This window comes from Octodon degus, unplaced genomic scaffold (assembly GCF_000260255.1).
Source record: "Octodon degus isolate 3935 unplaced genomic scaffold, OctDeg1.0 scaffold00109, whole genome shotgun sequence".
NCBI classification, from domain to species: Eukaryota; Metazoa; Chordata; class Mammalia; order Rodentia; family Octodontidae; genus Octodon; species Octodon degus.
The window spans coordinates 3,014,461-3,038,688 of record NW_004524685.1 but is presented as its reverse complement, the minus strand read 5'-3'; the positions used below and the strand labels follow the sequence as shown (position 1 = coordinate 3,038,688).

At 36.0% G+C, this 24,228-nt stretch overlaps 1 protein-coding gene across 1 annotated transcript in view; it reads left to right on the top strand.

Annotated features, from left to right (window-relative positions):
• The window catches only part of LOC101577887 (calcium-activated chloride channel regulator 4-like), a 51,313-nt gene that overhangs the window by 10,274 nt on the left and 16,811 nt on the right, over positions 1–24,228 (top strand). The window contains exons 4-12 of the mRNA XM_004639314.1: positions 920–1,028; positions 10,465–10,642; positions 10,984–11,202; positions 13,116–13,343; positions 13,558–13,735; positions 15,536–15,642; positions 18,385–18,600; positions 19,935–20,202; positions 21,282–21,452. Of these exons, the coding sequence (XP_004639371.1) occupies positions 920–1,028; positions 10,465–10,642; positions 10,984–11,202; positions 13,116–13,343; positions 13,558–13,735; positions 15,536–15,642; positions 18,385–18,600; positions 19,935–20,202; positions 21,282–21,452 (1,674 nt within the window). The remainder of the gene's footprint in view (positions 1–919; positions 1,029–10,464; positions 10,643–10,983; positions 11,203–13,115; positions 13,344–13,557; positions 13,736–15,535; positions 15,643–18,384; positions 18,601–19,934; positions 20,203–21,281; positions 21,453–24,228) is intronic.

The following is a 24,228-nucleotide window of genomic DNA, read 5'->3' as shown; positions in this document are numbered from 1 at the left end:
TCATTTCAAATGTACCATATATATATATATATATTCTGAGTTTTTTGGGGAAAAAATTTTAATTCTCTATAGAGCAGCTCTAAGTCAAAGACAATGTCTTACCTTTATATTTTTGGCACCTAGTCCTATGGCAAATACATAAATAATAATAGTAGTAGCCATTATTACAAACTAATGTTAACTATGTGCTAAACACTTTATTTTTTAAACACTTTAAATTAGTCACTTTATTTTCACATCACCATAATTACCTATGATCTCTACTAGAGTTTCTTCATCATTTTTATCATCATTCTCACACAGAAACTTGTTAAGCAATTTTTTCTGAATGTCCCATATGATATTGTTTTACCCCAGTCATGTTATATATCTATTTGTGCTGTTAGGTATGAAGTTAGAAGAGATATACAACATGGTAACATCTATGACACTTTAGCCCCCAAGAATCATTATTTGTCCATTGGAGACACTACCATTCTCTTGATGATATATTTTAGGATGGGAACTTAAGGCATAGAGGGGTCAAAGATTCATTCAACAATACACAGGTAAGAAAGGTCAAAAAAGTTGAATGAATAAAATAATAAATAACTGAATGGAAACATGGAAGGATGCATGATACAAACAACATTGTATTTCCTAAGCCAGAAGGCTAAAACACACTAAATATGCCAAAGATCAGGATTTTGTGGCCATAGAAAATACTCCAGAAATGCTTCTCTATTGTGTGAAATTAAAAATATATATATACTGTCCTTCATACTATCAAGTAATATACTATGCTGTTTATAAAAATATAAATGCTTACAGTCATTTCAAATGTAGATATTTGAGACAGAATAAAAGTATTGTCAAAATATTTAACAGATAAATTTTGTCCCTTGAATTATGACTGTCTTCTTGCAATGTTTTCCCACAGGTAGACTGTTTGTCCACGAGTGGGCCCATCTCCGCTGGGGAGTGTTTGATGAGTACAACAATGATCAGCCTTACTACGTCTCCAGTTCAAAAAAAATTGAAGCAACAAGGCATGACTACATTTTTTAAATGAGTTCAATCTGTAACGTATCTAATTTTTCTTCCTTTGACTTCCTTTAAGTGACAATATTTTTCTCCCAATGGAGATAATGGACTCTATATCGCAAAAAAGTATTTTTTAAGAAAAAAAATCTATTGTCTCTTAAGATACACAGCACTTCAAAAGCATTTGGAAGATAATTTAAATCTAATGTATCTTAAACTTGTTTACTATGGCTGCCAAAATTCATTTAGGCTGGAGCTGTGCACTATGTAAACTGACTTAGCAAAACATGCAAAGTTATTCCCATTACAATAATAAATAGCAGTAGCTAAGTACTGCTAAGTGGGAGCTGGATAAGAAATCAAGCAGCTTCATAAAGTCAACTAAGAACTTCTTGGCGACTTATAAAGGTCCTTTTAAGGCATCAGTCTAGCATCACAGTTAATAACAATAGGCCATGCTCTTAATTCTGAGATCAAGAGAGCAAAATGGCTCAGAGGATTCCACTTAAAAGTGAACAACATTCCCTGCTGAGGTTAACAGAATTGTCACTAACATGCAAACTATGAGGTGCATGATTTCAAGAAAGGCTATTCCTCTGCTCCATTGGACTAGTTTTCAGGGACTTTATTTATTTATTTATTTATTTGTTTATTTATTTATTTATTTATTTATTTTTATTTTAGGGAAGGGTCTACAGGGTGTTCAGGGTCTCACTACTACATCAGACTCATAGTGATCCACCTGTTTACAGCCTCCCAAGAGCTAGGATTACAGGAATGTATCACCATGCCCAGTCTCAATCGCCATCTCAGTACGCCCCAGGGTGGGGCTGGTATGGCAGGCCCGAGTGTGAACCCCTGGCCCCTGTGCCTGCTTGCAGGAGCTTTAATCTGCTGAGCTATTTGGCAAGCCCTAATTTTTTTTATTTCTTAAAGAGAGTACAAAATAATATTAAAACACAAAAATTACAAATGATACAGAATTTCACTTAACAAAATGCGAATTTCACAGTATTTCTAGTAATGAATAGTGTTGTCTTCCAACTAGTTGTTCATATTATCAGATATATGCATGCAAAATTGGAAAAAGAAAGAAATATGTAAGAAACTAAGAATACAAAAAGGGTGCAAGAAATGAAAAAAGAAGACAAAACAAATTAAGCATTAACTCCTTCTCACCATAGACCAGCAGAAATCCACAGTACAGTTGTCCAAACCATCCTGCTTATGTAGATATATCTCTTTCCCCCACTCCCTCTCCTGTCCTCCTTAACTCAGTAATTCCTTCCTTTTGAGTAGGTTCATTACTTCTTCCCAATATCTACTGTATCCTTGAGATTTCATTTTCTCTTTCAGGTTCTAACACTAAGGAGACAATGCAATGTTTGCACATGTGGATCTGATTTATTTCACTTAAGAGTATGTTCTCTAGTTGCATCCATTTACCAACAAAAGACTCAAATTTAACCTGCTTTATAGCAAAATAATATTCCATTGTGTAAAAATAGCACATCTTCTTTATTCATTCCTCAGTTGATGGGCATTTGGGTTGTTTCTAAGATATAGCTATGACAAATTGTGCTGCTATAAACATGGGTGCATATATATTGATGTAGTATCATTCTTTCAGTTCTTCTGGAAAAAATACCGCGGAGGAAACTAGCTGGCTTGAATGGGATCTCCAATCCTAGCTTTTCAAGGAATCTCCACACTGATTTCTGTAGTGGTTGTACCAGTCTGAACTCCTACCAACAGTGCAGAAGTGTTCCTTTTTCCCCATAGCCCGCCCCCCCCCAGCATTTGTTTTTGGCTGACTTCTTGACTTTAGCCATTCTTTCTGGAGTGAGAAGAAATATCAGTGTTGTTTTAATTTGCATTTCTCAAAGAACAAATGGTGTTGAACATTTTTTCATATATTTACTTGCCATTTGTATTTCATTTGAAAAGTGCATAATTCATCTCAGATGCCTCTTTTTGTATTGTGTCTTTGAATTAGGGGTCCTGATTTTTTTTTAATTCATTATATGTTCTAGACAGAAGGCCTTTGTCAGAGAGACAGTCAGCTATAATTTTTTCCCAGTTTGTGGGTTTTCTTTTTACTCTGTTGGAGATTTCCTTTGAAGCACAGAAACTGTTTAAAAAGATGAGATCTCAGTTCCTGATTCTTTGAAGTATTTCCCATGCAGTTTGGTTTTTGTTCATGGACTCTCTGCCAACCCCTATGTCCTTGAGATTTCTACCTATATTTTCTTCTAGATTTAGTGTTTCTTTTTTAACGTTTAAATCTTTGATAGATTTTAATTGTAGTTCAGGGCATGGTGATAGACATGAGCGCAATTTTAGTCTTCAGCACAAGGAAAGCCAGTTTTTCCAGTACTACTTATTAAACGGGCTATCTTTCTTTCCAGCAAACATGTTTGACCTTTATCAAAGATAAGGTGGATAAGTGTGTTTGTAGCTCTGTCTACATTTTCTGATCTGTTCCATTGATCCTGGGGTCTGGCTCAATGCCATTACTATGCTGATTTTATCATGATAACTTAATAGTATAATTTCAGGTCAGAGATTGTGAAACTTCCTGCCTTTCCTTTGTTTCCCAGGATTGCTTTTGATATTCTGGGTCTCTTCTGGTTCCAAATGAATTTGATGGAAGTTTTCTCTAGCTATGTGAGGTATACCAAATGGTATTTTAATTGAGATTACATTGAATCTGTATAAAAATTTTGGTACTATGGCCATTTTCATAATGTTGGTTCTTCTTATTCATTTTCTCAAATCTTCTTCAATCTTTTTTCTCAGAGTACAATAATTTTCACTGTATATAAATATTTTACTTCCTTTGTAAGATTCCTAAATATTTCATTTTTTGGATGTTATTGTTAAACAATAACTTCACTCTCCTTGTGTTCATTGTGCACAAAAATGCTACCGATTTTTGGGTGCTGATTTTGTATCCTACTACATTATTGACTTTGGTATTAAACCTACAAGACTCTTGGTGGGCTTTTGTGAGTCCTCTGAGTAGAGTATCATATCATCTGCAAATGATGGCAACTTCACTCCTCTTTTCCAATCATTATTCCTTTTATTTCATGCTCTGGTCTAATTGCTCTGGCTAATGTTTCCAGAACTATATTGAATAGGAGTGGAGATAGTGGATATCCTTGTCTTGTTCCTGATTTCAAAGTGAAGGCTTTCAGCATTTGTAAATTTATTATAAAGTTGGATGCTAGTTTCTTGTAGATGGCTTTTATCAGGTTGAAATATAGATCATCTATTCCAATTCTCTGTAGGGTTACCAGAAATGAGTGTTTCACTTTGTCAAAACTTTTTCTGCATCTATTGAGATAATCACGTGGGTTTTGTTCTTGGCTCTATTGATGTGGTGCATTACAGTTATGGATTTGCATGTGTTGAACCATCCCTGCATCTCTATGATGAATCCTACCTGGACATGTTCTATAATCTTCTTGATGATTTGCTGCATTTGTTTGCTAGTATTTTATTGAGGATTGCTGTATCTAAGCAATATTCATAAGTGAGATTGGTCTGTATTTCTCTTTTTTAAGTGGATCTTTCTCTGGTTTTGGAATGAGAGTAATACCTCGACAGAATTGCTTCCCTTTCAAATTCATTGAAGAGTTTGAGAAAGTTGGCACTAAATCTTCTCTAAATTTTGCAGAATTCAGCTGTAAATCTGTCAGGACCTGGGCTTTTCTTCCGTGGTAGGATTTGTATTACATTTTCAATTTCATTTCCCACTACTGGGTTATTCAGAGTTTGTATAACTTCTTGACTCAACTTTGGCATTTCATGTGCATCTAGGAAACTCTCCATTTCCTCTGTCTTTTCCATCCTGTGAGAGTAAAGATTTTGGAAGTAGGTATTGATCATCTTCTGAATTTCTCTAGGATCTGTAGTGATTTCACACTTTTCATTCCTTATTGCATGAATTTTTTTATTTTTTTCCTTTTTTTGATTAGGTGGGCCAGAGGTTTATCAATTTTTTTTATTCTTTCAAAAAACCAACTCTTTGATTCATTTATTCTTTGTATTGTATTGGTTTTTATCTCCATTGCATTAATTTCTGCTCTAATCTTTATAATTTCCTGCCTTCTTTGGAATTTGGGCTTGACTTGTTCTTCTTTTCCTATCATAAGATCATTTATTAGAGCTTGTTCTGTTTTCTTAATGTGCAAATTTATCACTATAAATTTTCTTCTTAAGACAGATTTCATTGTATGCCACAGGTTTTGGTGAGTTGTATCTGCATTTTTGTTTGATGGTAAATATTTTTTAATTGCTTCTTTAACTTCATCTGTGATCCATTGGCTGTTTGGGAAGTTGTTGTTTGATTTCCATGTGTTTATGGTGGGGTTTTTTTTGTTTCTTTTGTCAATAATTTTCAGTTTTATCGCACTGTGATCAGATAGTATGCGTGGGATAATTTCAATTCCTTTGCATTTATTTAAGCATGCTGTGTGCAGTAGCATATGGTCTATTTTGTAGAATGTTTCATGTGCAGCTGAAAAGAATGTGTATCCTGTTGTTGCTGGGTGAAACACTCTGTGAAGGTCTACTACGTCCATTTCTTCAAAAGTTGGGTTTAGTTCTGTTATTTCTTTACTGATTTTTTGCCTAGTTGATCTATCTCTTTGTGACAGTAGCCTGTTAAAGTTCTCCATTATAATTCTATTATTGCATATTTGATCTTTCATATCTGTTAAAATTTGTCCTATGTAGGTGGGTGCTCCTACATGAGTACATATATAATTGTTATGCCTTCCTCTTTCAGTTTTCCCTCAAAAGTATGTAGTGATCTTCTTCATCTCTTTGAATGATTTTTGTTTGAAGTTGATATTGTCAGCAAACAGAATAGCTTCCTCTACTTTTTCTAGTTTCATGTGGCATGGAAAACTGTTTTTCCATCCTTTTACTTTCAGTCTGTGAATTTCCTTTTGAATTAAATATGTCTCTTGTATGTAGCATATTGTTGGATTTTGCTTTTTTAAATGTATTTAGTACAGGGTCTCACTGCATACTTTGAACTTGTAGTGATTCTCCTGTTTTCAGCCTCCCAAGCACTGTGATTACAGGTGCATGCCACCATGCCCAGTCTCAATCACCACCTCAGTGCACCCTGGGGCCAAGGCCAGCACAGCAAGCCAAGGATTCAACCTTAGCCACTGTGCTCTGCCTAAGCAGATGCTTTAGTCATTGAGCTATCTGGCCAGACCCAGATTTTGCTTCTTAATCCACACTGCTAGTCTTGTTTCTTTTGATTGGTGAATTGAGGCCATTTACTTTGCTATAACTGATATGTATTGGCTTATCTTTGTCATGTTCCTGCTATAGGCTTTGTACTTTTTCCCCTCTTTGTAATTATTTGCTATGTTTGGTGGTTTCTTTCTGTTATTGTTCTTGAAGCTGTGGTTGTTTCTGTTTCTTTCCAGAGTATCTGTCAGTACTCTTTGTAGGGTTGGTTTGGTGGTTGTGAATTTAATTGTTCTTTGTTATAGACAGACCTTATCTCTCCAATGAATTTAATAGATAGTTTTGCAGTGTACATTAATATGGGTTGAAAGTTGTTTCTTGAAGAACCAGAAATACTTCAATCCAAGGTCCTCTTTATTTGGTGATTTGTGTCAAGAAGTCTGCTGTGATTCTGATGGATTTTCCATTATAAGTGATCTATTTCTTCTAACAGCTTTTAATACGTTATTCTTTTGCTGAATTTCTGAGATCTTGATTATTATGTGTCTAGGTGTAGATTTATTTTGATTATGACTATTTGGAGTTCTACATGCCTCACTTACTGTATGTCAGATCCTTTTCCTATACTTGGAAATTTTTCTGTAATTACTGCTTCAAATAGTTTTTTTTAATGTCATTTGTGTGGCCTCTTGCTGTTTCATTGACAACTATCATTCTTATATTAGTTTTCTTTGCATTGTCTTGTAGCTACTGAATTATTATTTCCTCGTTCCTTGTTAGTTTTTACTTTTTTTCATTTTTTATGTATTTACAACAGGGTCTCACTATGCAGCTCAGACTCAGTGATTCTCCTGCTTTCAGCCTCCCCAGCCCTGGGATGACAGGCATGTATGACCAAACCTGGACTCCTTCTCTGGCTCAGTGCACCCACCCCAGGGACAGGGCCAGCATGGCATGTGGGACCAGGGATCTAACCCTGGTCCCTGTGCTTGCCTAAGCAAGCACTTAGTCTGTTGAGCTATCTTGCTGGCACTCCCTTGTTAGTTTTAAGAGATCTTTCCTTTCAGGTTCATTAGCTATACCACTGTCTCTGTGGTCTGAAAGTCTGTCTTCAGTTTCATTCAAGTGGTTTTGCTGGCTTTCAATGGAATTTTTAATTTCCTAGATAGTTGTTTGAATCTGTTTTATGCATTCTACTTCTTTCCTGTATTGTTCATTTGGTGTATCCATCATTGTGGAGGACCACCTAAGCAACTCTCCTTGAAACAGTGACTGTCTCTATTTTGACTGAGCCTGACCCTATTTCCTCATATTGTTATGTTCAGAGCTGGCTAGGATTTCATTTTATCCTTCAATTGACCTTAAGCAATGTATATTGGTCTAGCTGAGGTGCTGGTGATAGCCTTTAAAGGTGGTGTGCATGTTTCCCTGGTAACCTATACCTGCTTCTCTTTAATGTGAGCTGGGTCAAGCCAGGACAAAGAGCCAATGCTCCACGCTGCCAGCTGGGATCGAGCATCAAGACAGAGGCTATGACTTCCTGGGGCTTGAAAGACTACATCAAAGCTGAAGCACCAGACACCCCAAAACATTAGATACTATCTCTATAGCATAAAACAAATTACTTTCTCTACATATCCTCTCTGCATATGGCAGAGGTAAATGTAGGCAACCCACCTAGTGGGTGATTATAGCTAATATGCCAGGATGTGGCATATTAACTATATGCCAGAATATAGCTCACGATAGTCACCTACTTCCTATAATTCTCAGTCCATCCCCCTTAAGCCACTTCACTGAATAAAAATCAGGTCAGGCCCTGGGTCGCATTCTTGGTTCTGGAAAGCCACCTTTGTGGCTAGACTTAGAGCCCCTTGACTCCCCAGTGATTGAAAATATAATTTAGTGTCTTTATTTTTGCCATGGGTTGCATTGAAAGTGGTAGATTGGAATTAACTTGATGGAATTGCAATAACATAACTTTGGTATTACAAATATTGCCTTTTTGGACCAAGATGAGGACCCGGCAGTGACTCCTACATATCATTTTTCTATTCTCCTTTATTTTTTTAATCTATATCTTCTTTAGCTGTGCTGAGAAATTCTTTCATGATTGTTCTCATTTATTTTTTGACCTGGGTGATTATTCCTGATCTTATTTCTTCTATAGCCTGATAGACCTTTTTCTTTACTTCAGTTGCTATCATTTCAGAAATTTCAGGTGTGTGACTTCTAAGTTCTTGTATATCTTTGTCTCTTGGATTTGTTCTGGGTGGGCTGGAGGATCGAGATTGCCTTTTGCTCCTGTGTTTTGGCATTTTTGAAGCTCTCAATAATCACCCAGACTTGGGCTGGGGAGATGGCTCAGTAGAATAAGCGCTTGCCTGGCAAGCACAAGGGCCTGAGTACAATCCCCAGTTCTGCCAAAAATAATAATAATAATAATAATAATAATAATAATCACCCAGACTTAACACTGGTGTAAGAGAGGTGGATCACTAAGGTTTCCACTACAGTGGAGAGCAGTGTAGGACTCACCAAGGCTCTTACTACTAGTGGGGGCAACTAGCTGATACTAACCAAAACTTTAAAGTAGGAGGCAGGTATGGGCTGGATTCCACAAAATCCCACAGGCTGCCCAGAATCCTCCTAAGTTCTAAAAAGGTTGGACCAGTGTCAGCACATGCTCCACATCTGTGCACCGGGGACCAAGGGTCAAGTTACCAGAGTCCCTCAGGCTACTCAGAGTCCTCCTAAGTTCTTAAATTGTTGTACCAGGTACTCTGAAAGCTCCTCACCTATGCATACTGGGCCTACATGTCGCAGCTCACCAGAGTCCCACAGGCCATCCAGAGTCCTCCAAAGTTCTTAAATGGTTGTACCAGGCATCAGAAAAGCTCAGCGACTGTGCATTCTGTGCCCATGGATCACAGCTCAGCAGTCTAATTGATTGATTTTTGGTACCAGAAATCAAACTCAGGAGTCACACTTGTCAGGCAGGTATTGTACCACTGACTATACCCCCTGGCCCCCAAGGGACTTTAAAAAGTATTATATTGATTATATTTTTTATATCATATTCCCCCTAAATGCTGCAGAATATTATGATTTTTCATATAAAAGGCATCATTGTGTTCACAACATTTTGAAGCAATGAAAGCATAGATGTTCTTAGGAGGACTTCCTAAATGACAAAGAAATCTATCATGTCCTGAATTCAAACTGGAAGTGTATGAATGAGCGATAGTCATATCTTGGCATATTAGCTATAATCACTGCCACCTATGGCTCATTTCCCACAGCAAAGCACAAATCTAAAACACATCCTTGCTCTTTATACTACTGCTTTTCTTGATAACATCTTACTGTTTACTACCAGTTACATTTTCCTTTGGGTAAAAACACTAATTAAATAATCAGAACACTTTCCATAGCCCACTATTTTGGGGATATATTCTTGGAAAATAAATCTACAGAGAACTTCAACCTAAGATGTCACCCAGAGTAAATTATTTCAAAATTTCATCAACCAGGTATCTATAGTGTCTTCACCAACATAAGACCATCAGGACAGATGTTTGGGAGAAGGAAACCTGATAGCCCTTAGTGTAGTCAAAATAGCAGCAGCTAACCCAGGAGAGAATTCAGCTACTATATATATCTAAAATCCTGTTTGAAATTTCCCTCTGTCACTGAGTATGGTGTGGTACATCTGTGATCTCAGCTACAAGGGAAAATGAGACAGGAGGAGGGCAAGTTCAAGGGCACCCTGGACAACTTCATGAAACTCTATGTCAAAATAAAACACAAAGGGGGCTGAAGAGGTATCTCAGTGTGATGATCTGAGTTTAATCCCCAGTACTGAAAAAATATTTTTTCTTTTCTTCTATAGTACTACAAAAAAAAACCCTCTGAAAAATTTTTGAACAGTAAATATTTGCTCTAAGTGGAACCTTAAATCCCTTCTAGCAAAATAGGCTGTGTAGAGTACATATAAGAATAAAAAAACTTCTAGTATGGGTGCATATCTGTAATCCCAGAACTTGAAGACTAACAGCAGGAGGATTGCGAGCTCCAGGCCAGCCTGGGCCATGTGGCAAGAGTCTGACTCAATGAATAAATAAAAAAAATAGTCCTTGATATTAGAATTATCATGAGTATAGCTTGTAAAGATTTTTTAAATTAATAACTAAATTGACTCAGTAATGAACTGTCACATATTTTCAGGTGTTGTATAGGTATCTCTGGAACGAACAGCATTTATACATGTCAAGGAGGTAGCTGCATAACTAGAAGATGCAGAATTGATCCTACTACAAAACTGTATGAAAAAGGCTGTCAGTTCTTCCCCAATAAAGTTCAAACAGAAAAGGCTTCCATAATGTTTATGCAAAGTATTGATTCTGTAAGTACGCCAATCTTTGGTTCCAGAATATATAATCAACAGCCATATTATCATGTTTTAACATATTTATTTAGATAATCTAAAAAATTAAAAATATTAGTATTAATAATGAAAGAATTTTAATATTGGCCAATAGTAAGAAGTCAGTATAGCTATTATTATCATTATCAGTAATATTGAAAATGTGCCTTACTATACTATCAATTGAATAATTTGATCATATTTTATTCATTAAACAATAAAATTGCATAACAAATTGTTATTCATTCAGGTTTATAGTCAGATTTTAAATGGATAAAGTATATTTAAAAATCTATTTATCAAATTGACTTCTATTCTAGGTTGTTAAATTTTGTAATGAAACAACCCATAACCAAGAAGCTCCAACTCTACAAAACCTAAAGTGCAATTTCAGGAGCACATGGGAGGTAATCAGAGAGTCCGAGGATTTTAAAAGTACCACACCTATGATGACACCACCTCCTTTGCCTACTTTCTCATTGTTGAAAATCAGTGAAAGAACTGTGTGCTTGGTTCTTGATAAGTCTGAAAACATGAAGGTAAATTTCATGGGCTTGAATAGTTAAGAACCCACAGCTCTACCTGAACCTGGAGTGTTCTAAATTACACCACAATAGGGAAAGATCTCAAGCGGGGCAGTTGAATATTTATTGAAAGAAAGACATCAACGAAGTTAAATCAACTTAATTGAGATGTCATTTTTTCCAGAAAATGGAGGGCTAACTGTAATGACTTTTGGACCTTTAGTAAGGCTCATATTGGAGGATCAGAACTATAGATTAAAATATGAACATATTTCCTAACTTTGCCCTATTCACCTACTATTTGACAAGCATAAAAACAGAGTATACTGGGGACTGCTAAACCCTATATTCCAGGTCAAAGAATGGAACCAAACAGGACTCTCAGTGCAGCTTTACCCTATGTGTATGACCTACACAAATGATTTATTGTTGTCAGAGATATGTGAAAAGCATCAGCTTGAAGAAGAAAAGGCCAGATGCAACTAATACTTTTTTCTCTTAAATTTAATGAGTAGAAGGCATTTTTGCTCGTTTGTGGGAATAGGTAGGGTTTTGTGTGTTTGGGGAATACATATATTCGTCATTTAATGACCTTTCTGTTTAACAACCATTCAGACTTACAGCACAGGTGCATTTGGATGTAAGCTATGGGAATGAGTGTCCCTGGAGCTTTACTGTGGCTTCTTCTACAGTATAATCCTATACTTTTGCTGACTGTATGGCACAGTACAGTGCTATAATTTTATGTTCTGTAATACATTATAGTACTACATAAAATTATGCAAATAAAATTCATCAAGTTGAAGTTTCCTTGTACCATTTCTTTGTTCTAATATTGCAAAGTATATGCTATATACAATTCTTCATTTACTGACCAAGTCACCCAATGACCTAATCACAGGATCTGAACTCAGTATTTAAGAAGAAATATCTGTATAGAACTAAACAGAGAACATTTTCTTGAATGCTTCCTCATTAACTGGCTACCTAAGCCCCATCCTTCAAAATTTGGTAAAATTACCTATGTCCTCCAGGAGGAGATGAGTTGAGATTCCAGGTTGTGTAAAATCCTTCTGCTGGTCTCTGCTATGACTTATGCCCTCGTGCTATTACTGTACATGCTGTTATTGTACATCATGCCACTTGTAATTGACTGGCTGCTCCTGTAACATGACCTATATCTACTCATCTTTGCATCCTCATTATCTAGAATAGATTATATATGTCTATTCCTACCAGATTGAGGGAGTCTCTTGAAGTTGAAATTTTGATGCATATTTGAATTCCAATGACCTAGACCAGTGTTCCTCACATAGAGACTATCAATAAATAATTACTGAAATAAATAGACCAAAACCAAGCAGATGCAATTTAATAAAGCATCCAGAGTGATGGCACATTTGAGAAAGAACAGAACATTCTGGGAGCCAAAAAATAAATTCTTAAAAAAAAAAAATAAAATAAAATAAAAATAAATTCTTAAGCAAATGGAAGAGGTTACAAGGTTATAATTATTTACAGCCAAGAATAGAATCTCTTAAGATTCACCTCCAAGTCTGGAAAGTTTCTGCTCCCTAGGGTATGGAACAGTCTAGATTTATTCTGTGGGTTCTAGGGTAATTTCATCTTGAGCCAACTGGAACAAATATTGTAAAGAGTGATCATAGAGTCTCTAAGATGCCAATTGTCACTCCTCAATCTCAATGTACTCCTCCCTCTATTCCTATTACTAATGTGGATACTTCACAACCAAGAGTCATCTCTAGTAAAGGCATGAGCTCCTTGCTAAGTTATGTGTTCCATAGTACATTGCTTCTTTTAATAAGACCAATTACTGTTTACACAAAAGTCTTGCCATACTTTATGTGATCTGCTGTTACCCTTCACTCAAAACTATTTAGTTTGTTTTCCTGTGATTCACCATTTAGGATTTTAACCGGTTACATCGAATGAACCAAGCAGCTAAAACTTTGCTGCTTCAAACTATTGAAAATGGATCCTGGGTGGGCATAGTTGAATATGATAGTACTGCCCACATCAAAAGTAAGCTAGTCCAAATTATAAGCTACAATGAAAGAAGAAAACTCATAGAGAGCTTACCTAGCGAAGCTTCAGGAGGAATTTCTATCTGCTCTGGAGTTGAATCTGCTCTTCAGGTAAAAATGGTTCTGCAAAAACATAGCTTACCTTTCTTAATTTTTAGGGATATTTCTATGTTAATTACTACTGCATATACTTTCTGATGTTTAAACATTTTTAAAAACATAGGGACAAGTACATATCTTTTATTTTCTCTATTTTTTTTTCTAACTCATCAGTCCATTCCATCTAGGAACAACTAATAGTTAATGTCCTGAATTTTGTTTGCAGGTAATTAGGGAAACACACCATCAAACAGAGGGATCTGAAATAATACTGGTAACTTCTGGGGAGGATATAAGAGCAAGCTCTTGCATGGAAAGAGTGAAACAAAGTGGGGCCATCATTCATTCTATTGCTGTGGGGCCATCTGCTGATACCATCATAAGCGAGATGAGCAGTATAACAGGTAAATTATGGCCTATATATTCTAGTCCTTTCATGACAGTTCATAAATATAGAGCCTGACAAATTCCCTTCAGCTCATCCTGTGCAGGCCCTCTTCATTTTCATAGTACTCAGAGTCCCACAAGCCGAAAAAGCAAATAAAATTGCTAATCACATAATAAAATAGTGAAATCAAATCCCTTCACAAGAGGAACACTGTATATGAGGAAAAAAAGTCAGCAGAAGTCATCGATTTTCCCATGGCTGCATAGAATAGGGAAAGAAGGCAACCTATGACATGACCTCTAAGGTGGGACTTGAAGGTCCAAATTTCTTTTAAGAAAAGGGTGAGAGAAAATCATGAAGTGGAAACAACTATGCTACAGTGACAGTTCAAGGCATGGAGAGGAAATGGTATTCCTATGAAGCCACAACACAGATTCCCATCCATGAGACCACAGAACAGGCCCACTGATGGCTAAACTTTTAGAGTGTTCAATGATAATGAACAGTCCACCACCATTTAGTTAGTGGTATCCTACCATCACTGGATAAGGTAGGATATGACTAAGAAAAGCTCAGGCTGAAAATATCTAAATAACAATGACATTTCCAGGTAAACATTAACCATGAGAACTGTTTTGCTTTTAGATTCAGAAGCATGTTTCTAAACATGATTTTAGAAATCCAAAATTTATAATGTATCAATTTTTGCATTAAGTTGGCTTCTAAATACACCAAATATATAATTGTTTTATAAATGCTTATTTCTATAAACTTCCTTTTCTTTTCTTTTTTTCTTTTTTTGTATTTAGCACAGGATCTCACTACAGACATTAGACTTGTTGTGATTCTCCTGTCTTCAGCCTCCCAAGTGCTAAGATTACAGGCGCGCACCACCACACCCAGTTTCAATCGCCCTCTCACTGCACCCCAGGGGCAGAGCCAGCTCGGCTGCCTCGGACTGAACCCTGGTCCCTGAATCTTCCAAAGCAGCCGCTTTAGTCCACTGAGCTACCTGGCCGGCCCTTACACTTCCGGGTTTTTTCCAAAATGTTTTTAGGATCACTTTAAAATTTATTTCTCTTAGGCAAGCACAGGGACCAGGATTCAATCCCAACACCACATGCCACACAGGCCCTGCCCCTACATGTGCTGAGCTAGCCATCAAGAACAGGTGTGGTGGTACACAACTGTAATCCCAGCACCGGGGAGGCTGAAAACAGTAAAGTCTCTGCGTCTGAGCTGTGTAGTGAGACCCTGCATAAAATACATTAAATAAATAAATATATATATATAAAATGTATTTCTGGCTCAAGTGGTCCAACAAAATTAGTAAATTTTGCTGTGTCTCTCTGCCGTTTACCATTTTGCTATTTCCTCAGTAGTGCCAGGTACTCTCCAGATAGTTAAATATAGCAGCTCTCTATTTTTTTTTTAAATTCGCTGATTCTGATCTTAACTGGAAAATCTGAAAGTCAATACTATTGGTATTGTAACTTAAATGGAAGGGAATAGTCCTCCTAAAGGACTGCATAAAGATTCAAGCTTTAGTATGTGGAATTGTAACATCTTTTTAGAATTCTGTGATTATTCGATGTATTTCAGCTGACTGAAATTCCCAGATAAGTGAAGTACGAAGGCAACTTCTTATTTATAGCATTTCTGAATTAAAATTGAGTTAATCTGCATATCTGATTTCATATTTTCTATTTTAGTGCCAAAACTGTGGTTTTGTTTATACTGTTAACATAAAAATCATTAAAATGTAATAAATACCTATTTTTGAGAAGGTGACTTTGTTAATGGATTTACATTTTAGGAGGAAATAATTATTATGTTTCGGATCAAGCCTACAAGAACAGCCTCATTGATGTTTTCAGTCCTTCTGGGTTAGGAAATACTGATCTCTCCCAGATGTCCTTTCAGGTCAGAGCTTCGACTCCTTGGGTTTTTTCTATTCTCTTAGCCATAAATAAGAAATAAAATTTGATAGTTATATGCTTTGAGTTCTTTTTTTCCTTTAAATTCTATTTTTATGGATGAATACTTCAGGAATCATCTTCTGAACTTTACCAGATTTTTAAACAATAAAACTGGAGGCTGGGGAGAAGGCTCAGTGGAATAAGCGCTTCCCTGGCAAGCGCAAGGGCCTGAGTTCAATCCCCGGTTCTGGAAAAAAAAAATCAACTAAAAATAATAAAACTGGTAGTAGTAAGGTATAATATGAATTCTGAGACTAGGGCAAACCTCTTAAACTTTTGGTTTCCTTGTTTCTGAAACCATGTGACATTTCTATGTAAAATTCCTGGTGGTGTGTTATAAAGTTTGAAACTTTTGGAACCAAAAAAGGCAAGAAGATTGTGAATTCCTAGTCTACCTATTTACTCTAATGAACTAAAAGAAAATAACACTAACGAATAATACCAATTATTTTTCTTATAGTGGTTGGGGTACAAGATAATAGCAAAGCCTAATAATGTTAGGTTAAACTTTCTAAAGCTAGATTTTTTTCAAAAGATATAACACCTATTATTCTAGAAATTCATTTTAAAAGTCTCATACTTCCAAGTCCTTTCCCTACAACACTATATGACAATTGTGAAATAGATTCAAATAAACTCAAAAACATAGGTTGGAAGTGGAAAAGGTTGAGCAGAAACAAGTTAACAAACATTGCTTATCTGTGTCAATAATTCTTCTCTTTATTGTTTAACCATTTTTCAACCACCTTCTTTCTCATTATAAACCCAACTCCTTTTCTAGATACCTGTGCTTCAACAGCAACATCACTACCTATTACTTAGATTTAAAACTGAGTAAACATTGACTCTGCTCTGATACATGATATGCTCAATATCAGTATAGTTTTCTTCAAAGTATGTTTTCTCACTATATTCACTTCTACTAAGCCTAAGTTACGTCACTTTTATGCCAAGACTTCTGTATGGTACCTTCCAATTCATCAGATCATTGTCTACATTAAAACTTGCCCTGATCACCCAACTAACCAACCTATTTTCTCCCGTTCTTCATCAATGAAAGGAGCAGATGTTTTAAAATACACACTTTAAATATGCACAGGTGTTCCGGAGATATGTTTTTGGGTTTACCCTGAAAACTGTTATAAAAATTGTTCTAGACATCTACCTGGATGTCACTAGAGGTAAAATTGAAAGAATAAAGATGTCATTTCTGAGGTTTCTAGCTTTGATGACTAAGAATGATGATGCTGTCTACAACAGAGAAGAGATAAAACTGATTTTTAAGATATTATTGTAGATACTCTTTTACTTTTAATAAATCTGACTGGCTGATGTGACATTCAAGTGGAATCTTCAGGCGAAGTGAAAAGTTGTAAGTGAAGAATAGGGAAAGTCAGCTAGAAAGGAGACATTTGCATGGAGAAGGTGCTAAATGTTTTGAAAGTAGAATTCTTAAAAGTAGCAAAAGGAACAAGAAGTTCAGTTGCTTCCCTCTGTAATGCTCTCAATTGGCTCTTCAATCAGGAAGTAACAAATTTTTCAAGATTAACTTGGATTTGTATACATAATAAGTAGGATTGGAGAAATACAGTGTCCAAACAGATGTTTGTTATACTAACTTATATAAGTTAAGGAGTATTTTAACATGGATGTTGGAGGTAGACTAGAAAAAGAAGTCTACTTGCCATACTTCTCTGGATTATCTTTCCCTAGTACTACTAGACAGATAAAACCATTTCCTTTATCAAGTTTTCCTGATAGAGGTCTGAAAAAATTATTCGACCAGATTTAATTTGATAACAATATTTTGTCTACTCAAAGACTTCATTGAAGACTGGGATTTTGGTCAAAACAACAACACTTGAATAGTAGAATTCATTCACTTTAGAACTGGTATCAATGTAGGTTTAGAACAGTTGGGGGAAAAAGCAAGGCTTCCCATTGATCCTGAAAAAAACACCATCATCCTAGAAAGTATCTTCTTTGTTAATGAATAGTTAGCTGCTCATGGCTAAGAATTATATGCAAAGATTTTGAAAATCTCTTCCTTGAAAAAGAAATTTTTAAAGAAATGACATTAAAGTAAGATTATTAGAGAAGAGGAAGGGGACCAGGAGGTGAGACAAGCAAAGAAAGGGGGTAGTGAGGAGGTGAAAAATCATCGAAGTGTGCTATATGTATCTACATATGGAACCCACTGCTTTATGTTATCAATGTGCATATTTTAGAAAAAAAAAACACTTTGATGTTTCTCCCAGAGAAAGATACTATTTCTACTTCCTTTGCTTCTACAGATTCCAACTTTCATATTCATCACTTTGCCATATTTGTCTTTAAGTATGTCTATAGTTAATTCTTTTCTATAGGTGCAGCACCCTTTAATGCTAAAGCTTTGAGTGGGTGTTTGCCAACATGACTGTGAAATAATAGTAGATTATTAAGTGTAAAATCTATTCCTCTGATCTAAGACCTTATTTTTATTTCACTCTCCTGTATTTAAGCCCAGTGTTTCTGAACTGTGTGACAATTATCAAGTCTTAAACAATTTTCAGAGATCACAGGCCTATGGTGGTATGCCACATATAAACTTGCTCTCAGGTCAGATATTAAGAAAAATCTTTAAAAGAAAAAAAGAATGAAATTATTTCCTTCCGCAGTCATTAATTTTTAAAATATATATAAACAGCTTGAAAGTAAGAGATTAAATCTGACCAAGGATCCCTGGATGAATGGCACTGTGATAATTGATAGCACCGTGGGAAAGGACACCATCTTTCTCATCACATGGGACAAACAGCCTCCCAGCATTTCTTTCTGGGATCCCAGTGGAAAACTGGTAGGAGGTCTCGCAGAGGACACTGCTTCCAGAATAGCCTATCTCAGTATTCCAGGAACAGCACAGGTAAGCAATCAGCTTCTAGATATTTGGAAAAAAATTCAGAGCATAAGTTGTTTAATGGCATAAATACAATTTTTAAATGCCTGGGTGCCATGAATTGTACCATGCTCAAAACTGCGGCAAAATAGGATGTTCTTTTTATTTATATGTTATCCTAATGATTTGATGGGAGGCAAAAGGAAATAATAAAATGAGAGAAATGGGTAAATCAAAGGTTAACCAAGAAGAACATTGAAGAATAAAACTGGGGAGAATCTTTTGAACATGGTATACATCCAGCTATAATATCTGTCTTTTTTCAATTTTGTTTTGTATTGTTGAGACAAGATCTCACTATGCAATGCAAGCTAGATCTAAATTCACTTATATAGCCCAGGTTGGCCTCAAACTCACAGCACTCTTCCTGCCTCAGCCTTCCGAGTGCTGGGATTACAGGAGTGTGCCACCACACCCAAATGTTCAGTTTTTTTAATTTTTAATTTTTGTTGGGACATATTTAGAGAACATAATGACTAGACTCCTCATGAGGAGTTAGTATATGCACATAACACATTTTAACTCATTTTTATTTCCTTCCCCTTCTTTCTCTCTCCCTCCCTCCATTTCTTAATCCCCTTCCCTTTTGCAAAGATCTGTCTCCCTGTTTCCTATTTTGTCTTTTATTTGGCTCTTTATGTTTTAAAACAATTAACCTCAACTATAATTATACAATAGTAGACTGTGAGGCCAAAGAACAAAGATCTCAATCAAGGTCACCTTCAAACAGCTATTTCTCACCATAAATTTCTACATGACAATGTAAGACACTGCTTGAGGTTCTGTGATCAAATTGCCTCACCATACAATCCCTCAAAAGTCTATTTGTTCTACAAATACTTCATGAGTTTCTTTACCTGTGCTATCATGGCTTCTTTGATGTCCTTAATCAATTCAAAACATATACTTTTCATGGTTATTTTGACTTTGGGGAAAAGTGACAAGTTCTACTGTACCAGATCTAGTAAATAAAGAGGATGTGGTCTCACCATCATGTCTTTAGCAGCATTGATGGTTTTTATAATACTTCATAAAGATACTAACAGAAGATAGCTTCTAGAACAGTTTGAGAAAGCAGAAAACAATGGAATGTTTTCAAAACAAGGAGTATCTTGAGAGGCATCAATGACAATATGTCCTTTACTGTGACAATTTCTTTTTACTGTAATTTCCTATTTTACTGTCCTTTACTTTTTACAATTTCTTTTTTACCCTTATATGATTCATTTTTTAAAATGCATAACAAAAGCACAGAAAATAGCTTGGCAATAAACATTTAATGTTTCCACTGGACATTTTAGGTGGGCACTTGGACTTACAGTCTTCAAGCCAAAGAAAATCCGGAAACATTAACTATTACAGTAACTTCTCGGGCAGCCAATTCTTCTGTGCCTCCGATCACAGTGAGTGCTAAAATGAATAAAGACACAAACAGCTTCCCCAGTCCCATGATTGTGTATGCAGAAGTTCGACAAGGGTATGTGCCCATTCTTGGAGTCAGTGTGACTGCTGTCATTGAATCAAGCAGCAGAAATGCAGACGTTTTGGAACTGTTGGACAATGGTGCAGGTATTCACAGGCTTTTATAAATAAATCTCCATTTCCATAACTCAGAGTATGTTATAGGTCCCAAAAACAATAAGCAGCAGAAAGAGAGGCACCCAGCAAATTAGGGCAGATTATGGATGAATATAACAATCATCAGAAAATGGTATCAGGTACAGTAAAATATACAAAGTGCTAAGCAAGTGTCTTGCACAGACTAAGAACTGAATAAATATTATTATCACCACCTTGATAGCCAATGTCTATTACCAATTAGATATGTCTCACTTAGGAGAGTGAAGAGAGGAGCAAGATTTCTGGGGAAATGCTCCTTTGGTTGGGGAGCGGGGAATCATAGAAAAAATCTGGGCAGAGAGGGTGAAGCACAAGCAACCCGCTGAGGTTTAGTGCTTGAACCTGGATCCCTGGCAGGGAAAGGGAGAGATGCAGTGTAGTTCTAACAGCTGCAGCAAAGTACACATACAATTCTGAAAACTGAGGCCCATGAACAGATAAAACTTCCACAAGTGAGGACTCATGCCTGAAGCATCAGATACCAGAGTTATAATGGATCAGGAAAGAAAATCTGAAGCAGAAACAGACAGACAGAGACAGGAGAGAGACAGAAAAAGAGGCAGACAGAATAAGTCTAAGTAAGTGCTAGGTAATTCACTAGATGACAAATTCTAAGCATTATCTTCAGTAGGAGTCTTTTTACTTGAACTGGAAACTTACATAATTAATATTTTTAGTGAAAGGCCATTCGGTTAGGAAATCAGAATTATATATATAATAAACCACATATAATGTGATAGGGCCAAAAGAGTGAGGTATTTATCACTTATACATAACATATATATGCATATATATGAGATATAGATATATCTGTTGTGTGCAAATTTCATAATGCCTCAAAGATACCAGCATGACAAGATATAATCCTCTGTCAGAGCATAATGGAAACAATCTCTAAGCAGAGGGGACAGTTTGGAGATATCAGCCTGTTTGGGTACAGTATATGTATTTTATATGCTTGATTACCAAATGTATACATTTACCTTTTTCCTTTTAATAATAATTTTTTCTTTCATTTCTAAAATAAGGTGCTGATTCTTACAAGAATGATGGCATCTACTCCAGGTACTTTACAACTTATAAAAAAAATGGGATATACAGATTAAAAGTACAGGCTTATGGAGGAAGAAACACTGCCATGAGAAGCTTAAGATATCCCGTGAATACAGCCAAACATGTATCAGGCCGCATAGTAGATGGTGAGTTATTCATGACATCAGAAGCTTGGAGTGTTGGCTTGAATACTAGTTTTGACTTGATATGATTAATGTTTCAAAGGCTTTGTCGCTCAAACTAAAATTATCCCTAGGGATTCATAGAGGATTGGTACTAGGATCTGCTCATGGATACCAAGATCCATAAATGTTCAAGTTATATAAAATGACATAGTATTTGCATAACCTGTACATATCCTCCTGTATACTACAAATCATCTCTAGATTACATAAAATACTAATACAATGTAACTGTTCTATAAATATTCATTATACTTTAGAGAATAAGGACAAGAAATGAGAATCTATACACATTTAGTACAAAGACTTTTTTAAAAAAAGCAAAGTACTTATGACCATGTTTCATCACATCCTTAGATGCAGAACACACAGGTATGGGAGGACAACTGTGTAGCTTCTCCTATTTCTGTATTGATGATCTCAGTCATATTGCAATTTGCCTCCAAAATACAAGATTAAAAGTAGTATCTAGAATCTAACAAACATTCATATATGTCAACTTATAATTCTGAGTGCCTTACCTAGATGAACAAAAATGAACAAGCACAAAGAAGTGACAGAATTTATCCTTCAGATTGTGTATGCTGTGGAATGTATGTAAATGAATAAATATTTATTTGGAATGTTTTTATTAAGTCAAAAGGAAAACTGTGAATTAAGATAATGAGAGAGAGAGAGAGAGAGAGAGAGAGAGAGAGAGAGAGAGAGAGAAGTTATCCCCATGATGAAGTGCGTCAAGGAAGGTGATAGAGTAGGAAGCAACAGGAGTCCATCTCCCCCCACCTAAGGAACAACAACAACAATACTGGCAGAATTTGCCTCATGCAATTAGTAGGGAGCTCTAGAGTCTATTTGAAGATTTGTAGCTTCCAAGGAATGCTTCTAATGATAATTTCTGAAAAATTGAGATGACCTTCACCTCTTATCCCAGGAGCATCAGCCCATGCCCCCCAGTTTGCTCGTATATGGAGTCATTTGCATAAGCCAAGATGAGCAACTAAACCTTGTCCTCACTACTGACTGATTACTGTTTCTGCATGTGGAGATGCAGAGAAGATCATTTTTATTTTCATCCTCTCCAGTTGAAACAGTTTTCTAAAGTCTTAGACATATTCCTTTTTCTCCTTTAGTTTTCCCTATTTCTGCTTAGGGAATCCAGACAGATACTTAATTAGGACATTCAAAGTAACCAAATGTACAGATAATTTAGAAAGTCACCCACACATGCCTAACAAAAGACAGAGGCTCAGAGAAGACCTGAGAACACCTTCAGCTTACACCTAGGGTTCATCTCTGCAACAGTGATTTATTTCAAACAGAAAACTCTGACGAAAGGTAAATCTGACTTTCAGTGTTACCATACAAGTCCCAAATGTCTAGTTTTCAACAACAAAAATCACAAGGCACACAAATAAACAGGAAAAAGTGGCCCATCCAAAAGAGAAAATAAATTGGTAGGCATTGTCTCTGAGGAAGATCAGATGACAGATTTATTAGACTCTAACACAAGCGTTAAAAGGATCAAGATGTAAGCAAAGTTAAGAAAACAAAGTGGCAGTGTCAAGTTAGAAAACATAATGAGGAAATCTAAATATAAAAATTGATGTCCAAAGTTAAAAATTCACTACAGAGATTTAAGTCAGAAGGAAAAAACAGAGAATTAGAAAATATGACACTTAAAATTATTTTATCTGAGGAAAGGGGAACATTTGAAGAAAAGTAATGAGTCTAAAAAAACCTGTGGGATAAGTCCAGTGGATCATTATGCAGATAGCACCAGACAGTCCTAAAAGACAAAGAGAGAAAAGCCAGTAAGGAGAATATTTAAAGAAACAATGACTGAAAACTTCCCAAATCTAATGCAAGACATGAATATACAATCCAAGCAGGATAAATTGGAAGTAACAGGCTGAGACACACGGTCAAACTAATAACAAATAAGAACAAAATTGAAATTTGCATATAAATAACAATGTGGGAGCTCATTATCAGTAGATTATCTGTCCTTAATAAATACAACAGGAAATGAGTCAGGTCAAAACGGAAATTCACCAGAGCTGAGGATGTGGCTACACGGGGACTTCAATTCCACATGTAAATAACAAACAGGAAAAAGATAAGGAAACAGAGGACCTTAACAATATGATAAACCAAATAAACCTGACAGACAGATACAAACAAAACACCAAAAAATGAAAAGCAAAACACAATATGAAACTTAGGAGAGCCGGGCATGATGGTGCATGCCTGTAATCATAGCACTTGGGAAGCTCAGGCAGGAGGATTGTTGGAAGTTTGAGACCAGCCAAGGCTAGAAAGTGAGCTCAAGGCCACCCTGAACTGCATAGCAAGAATCTGTCTCAAAAAGACAAAAAATAAAAAATTTCAAGAGTACAGTGTCCTGCACAGAATTAGAGAAAATAATCTTAAAATTCATATATGCTATAAATCCTGGGCTAAGAGGCTAAGAGGGAAAATTTATAGGTCTATGCTAACATTAAGAAAAGGACTCAGCATGCCATGCCAACCCTGCCTCTGCCCCTAGGGCATGCTGAGAGGGTTACTGAAACTTGGTATGGTGGTGCATGCCTGTAATCCCAGCTCTTGGGAGGCTGAAAACAGGAGAATCACTATGAGTCCAATCTATGTAGTGAGATCCTGTACCAAATACATTTAGAAACACAGAAAGAAGGAAGGAAGGAAGGAAGGAAGGAAGGAAGGAAGGAAGGAAGGAAGGAAG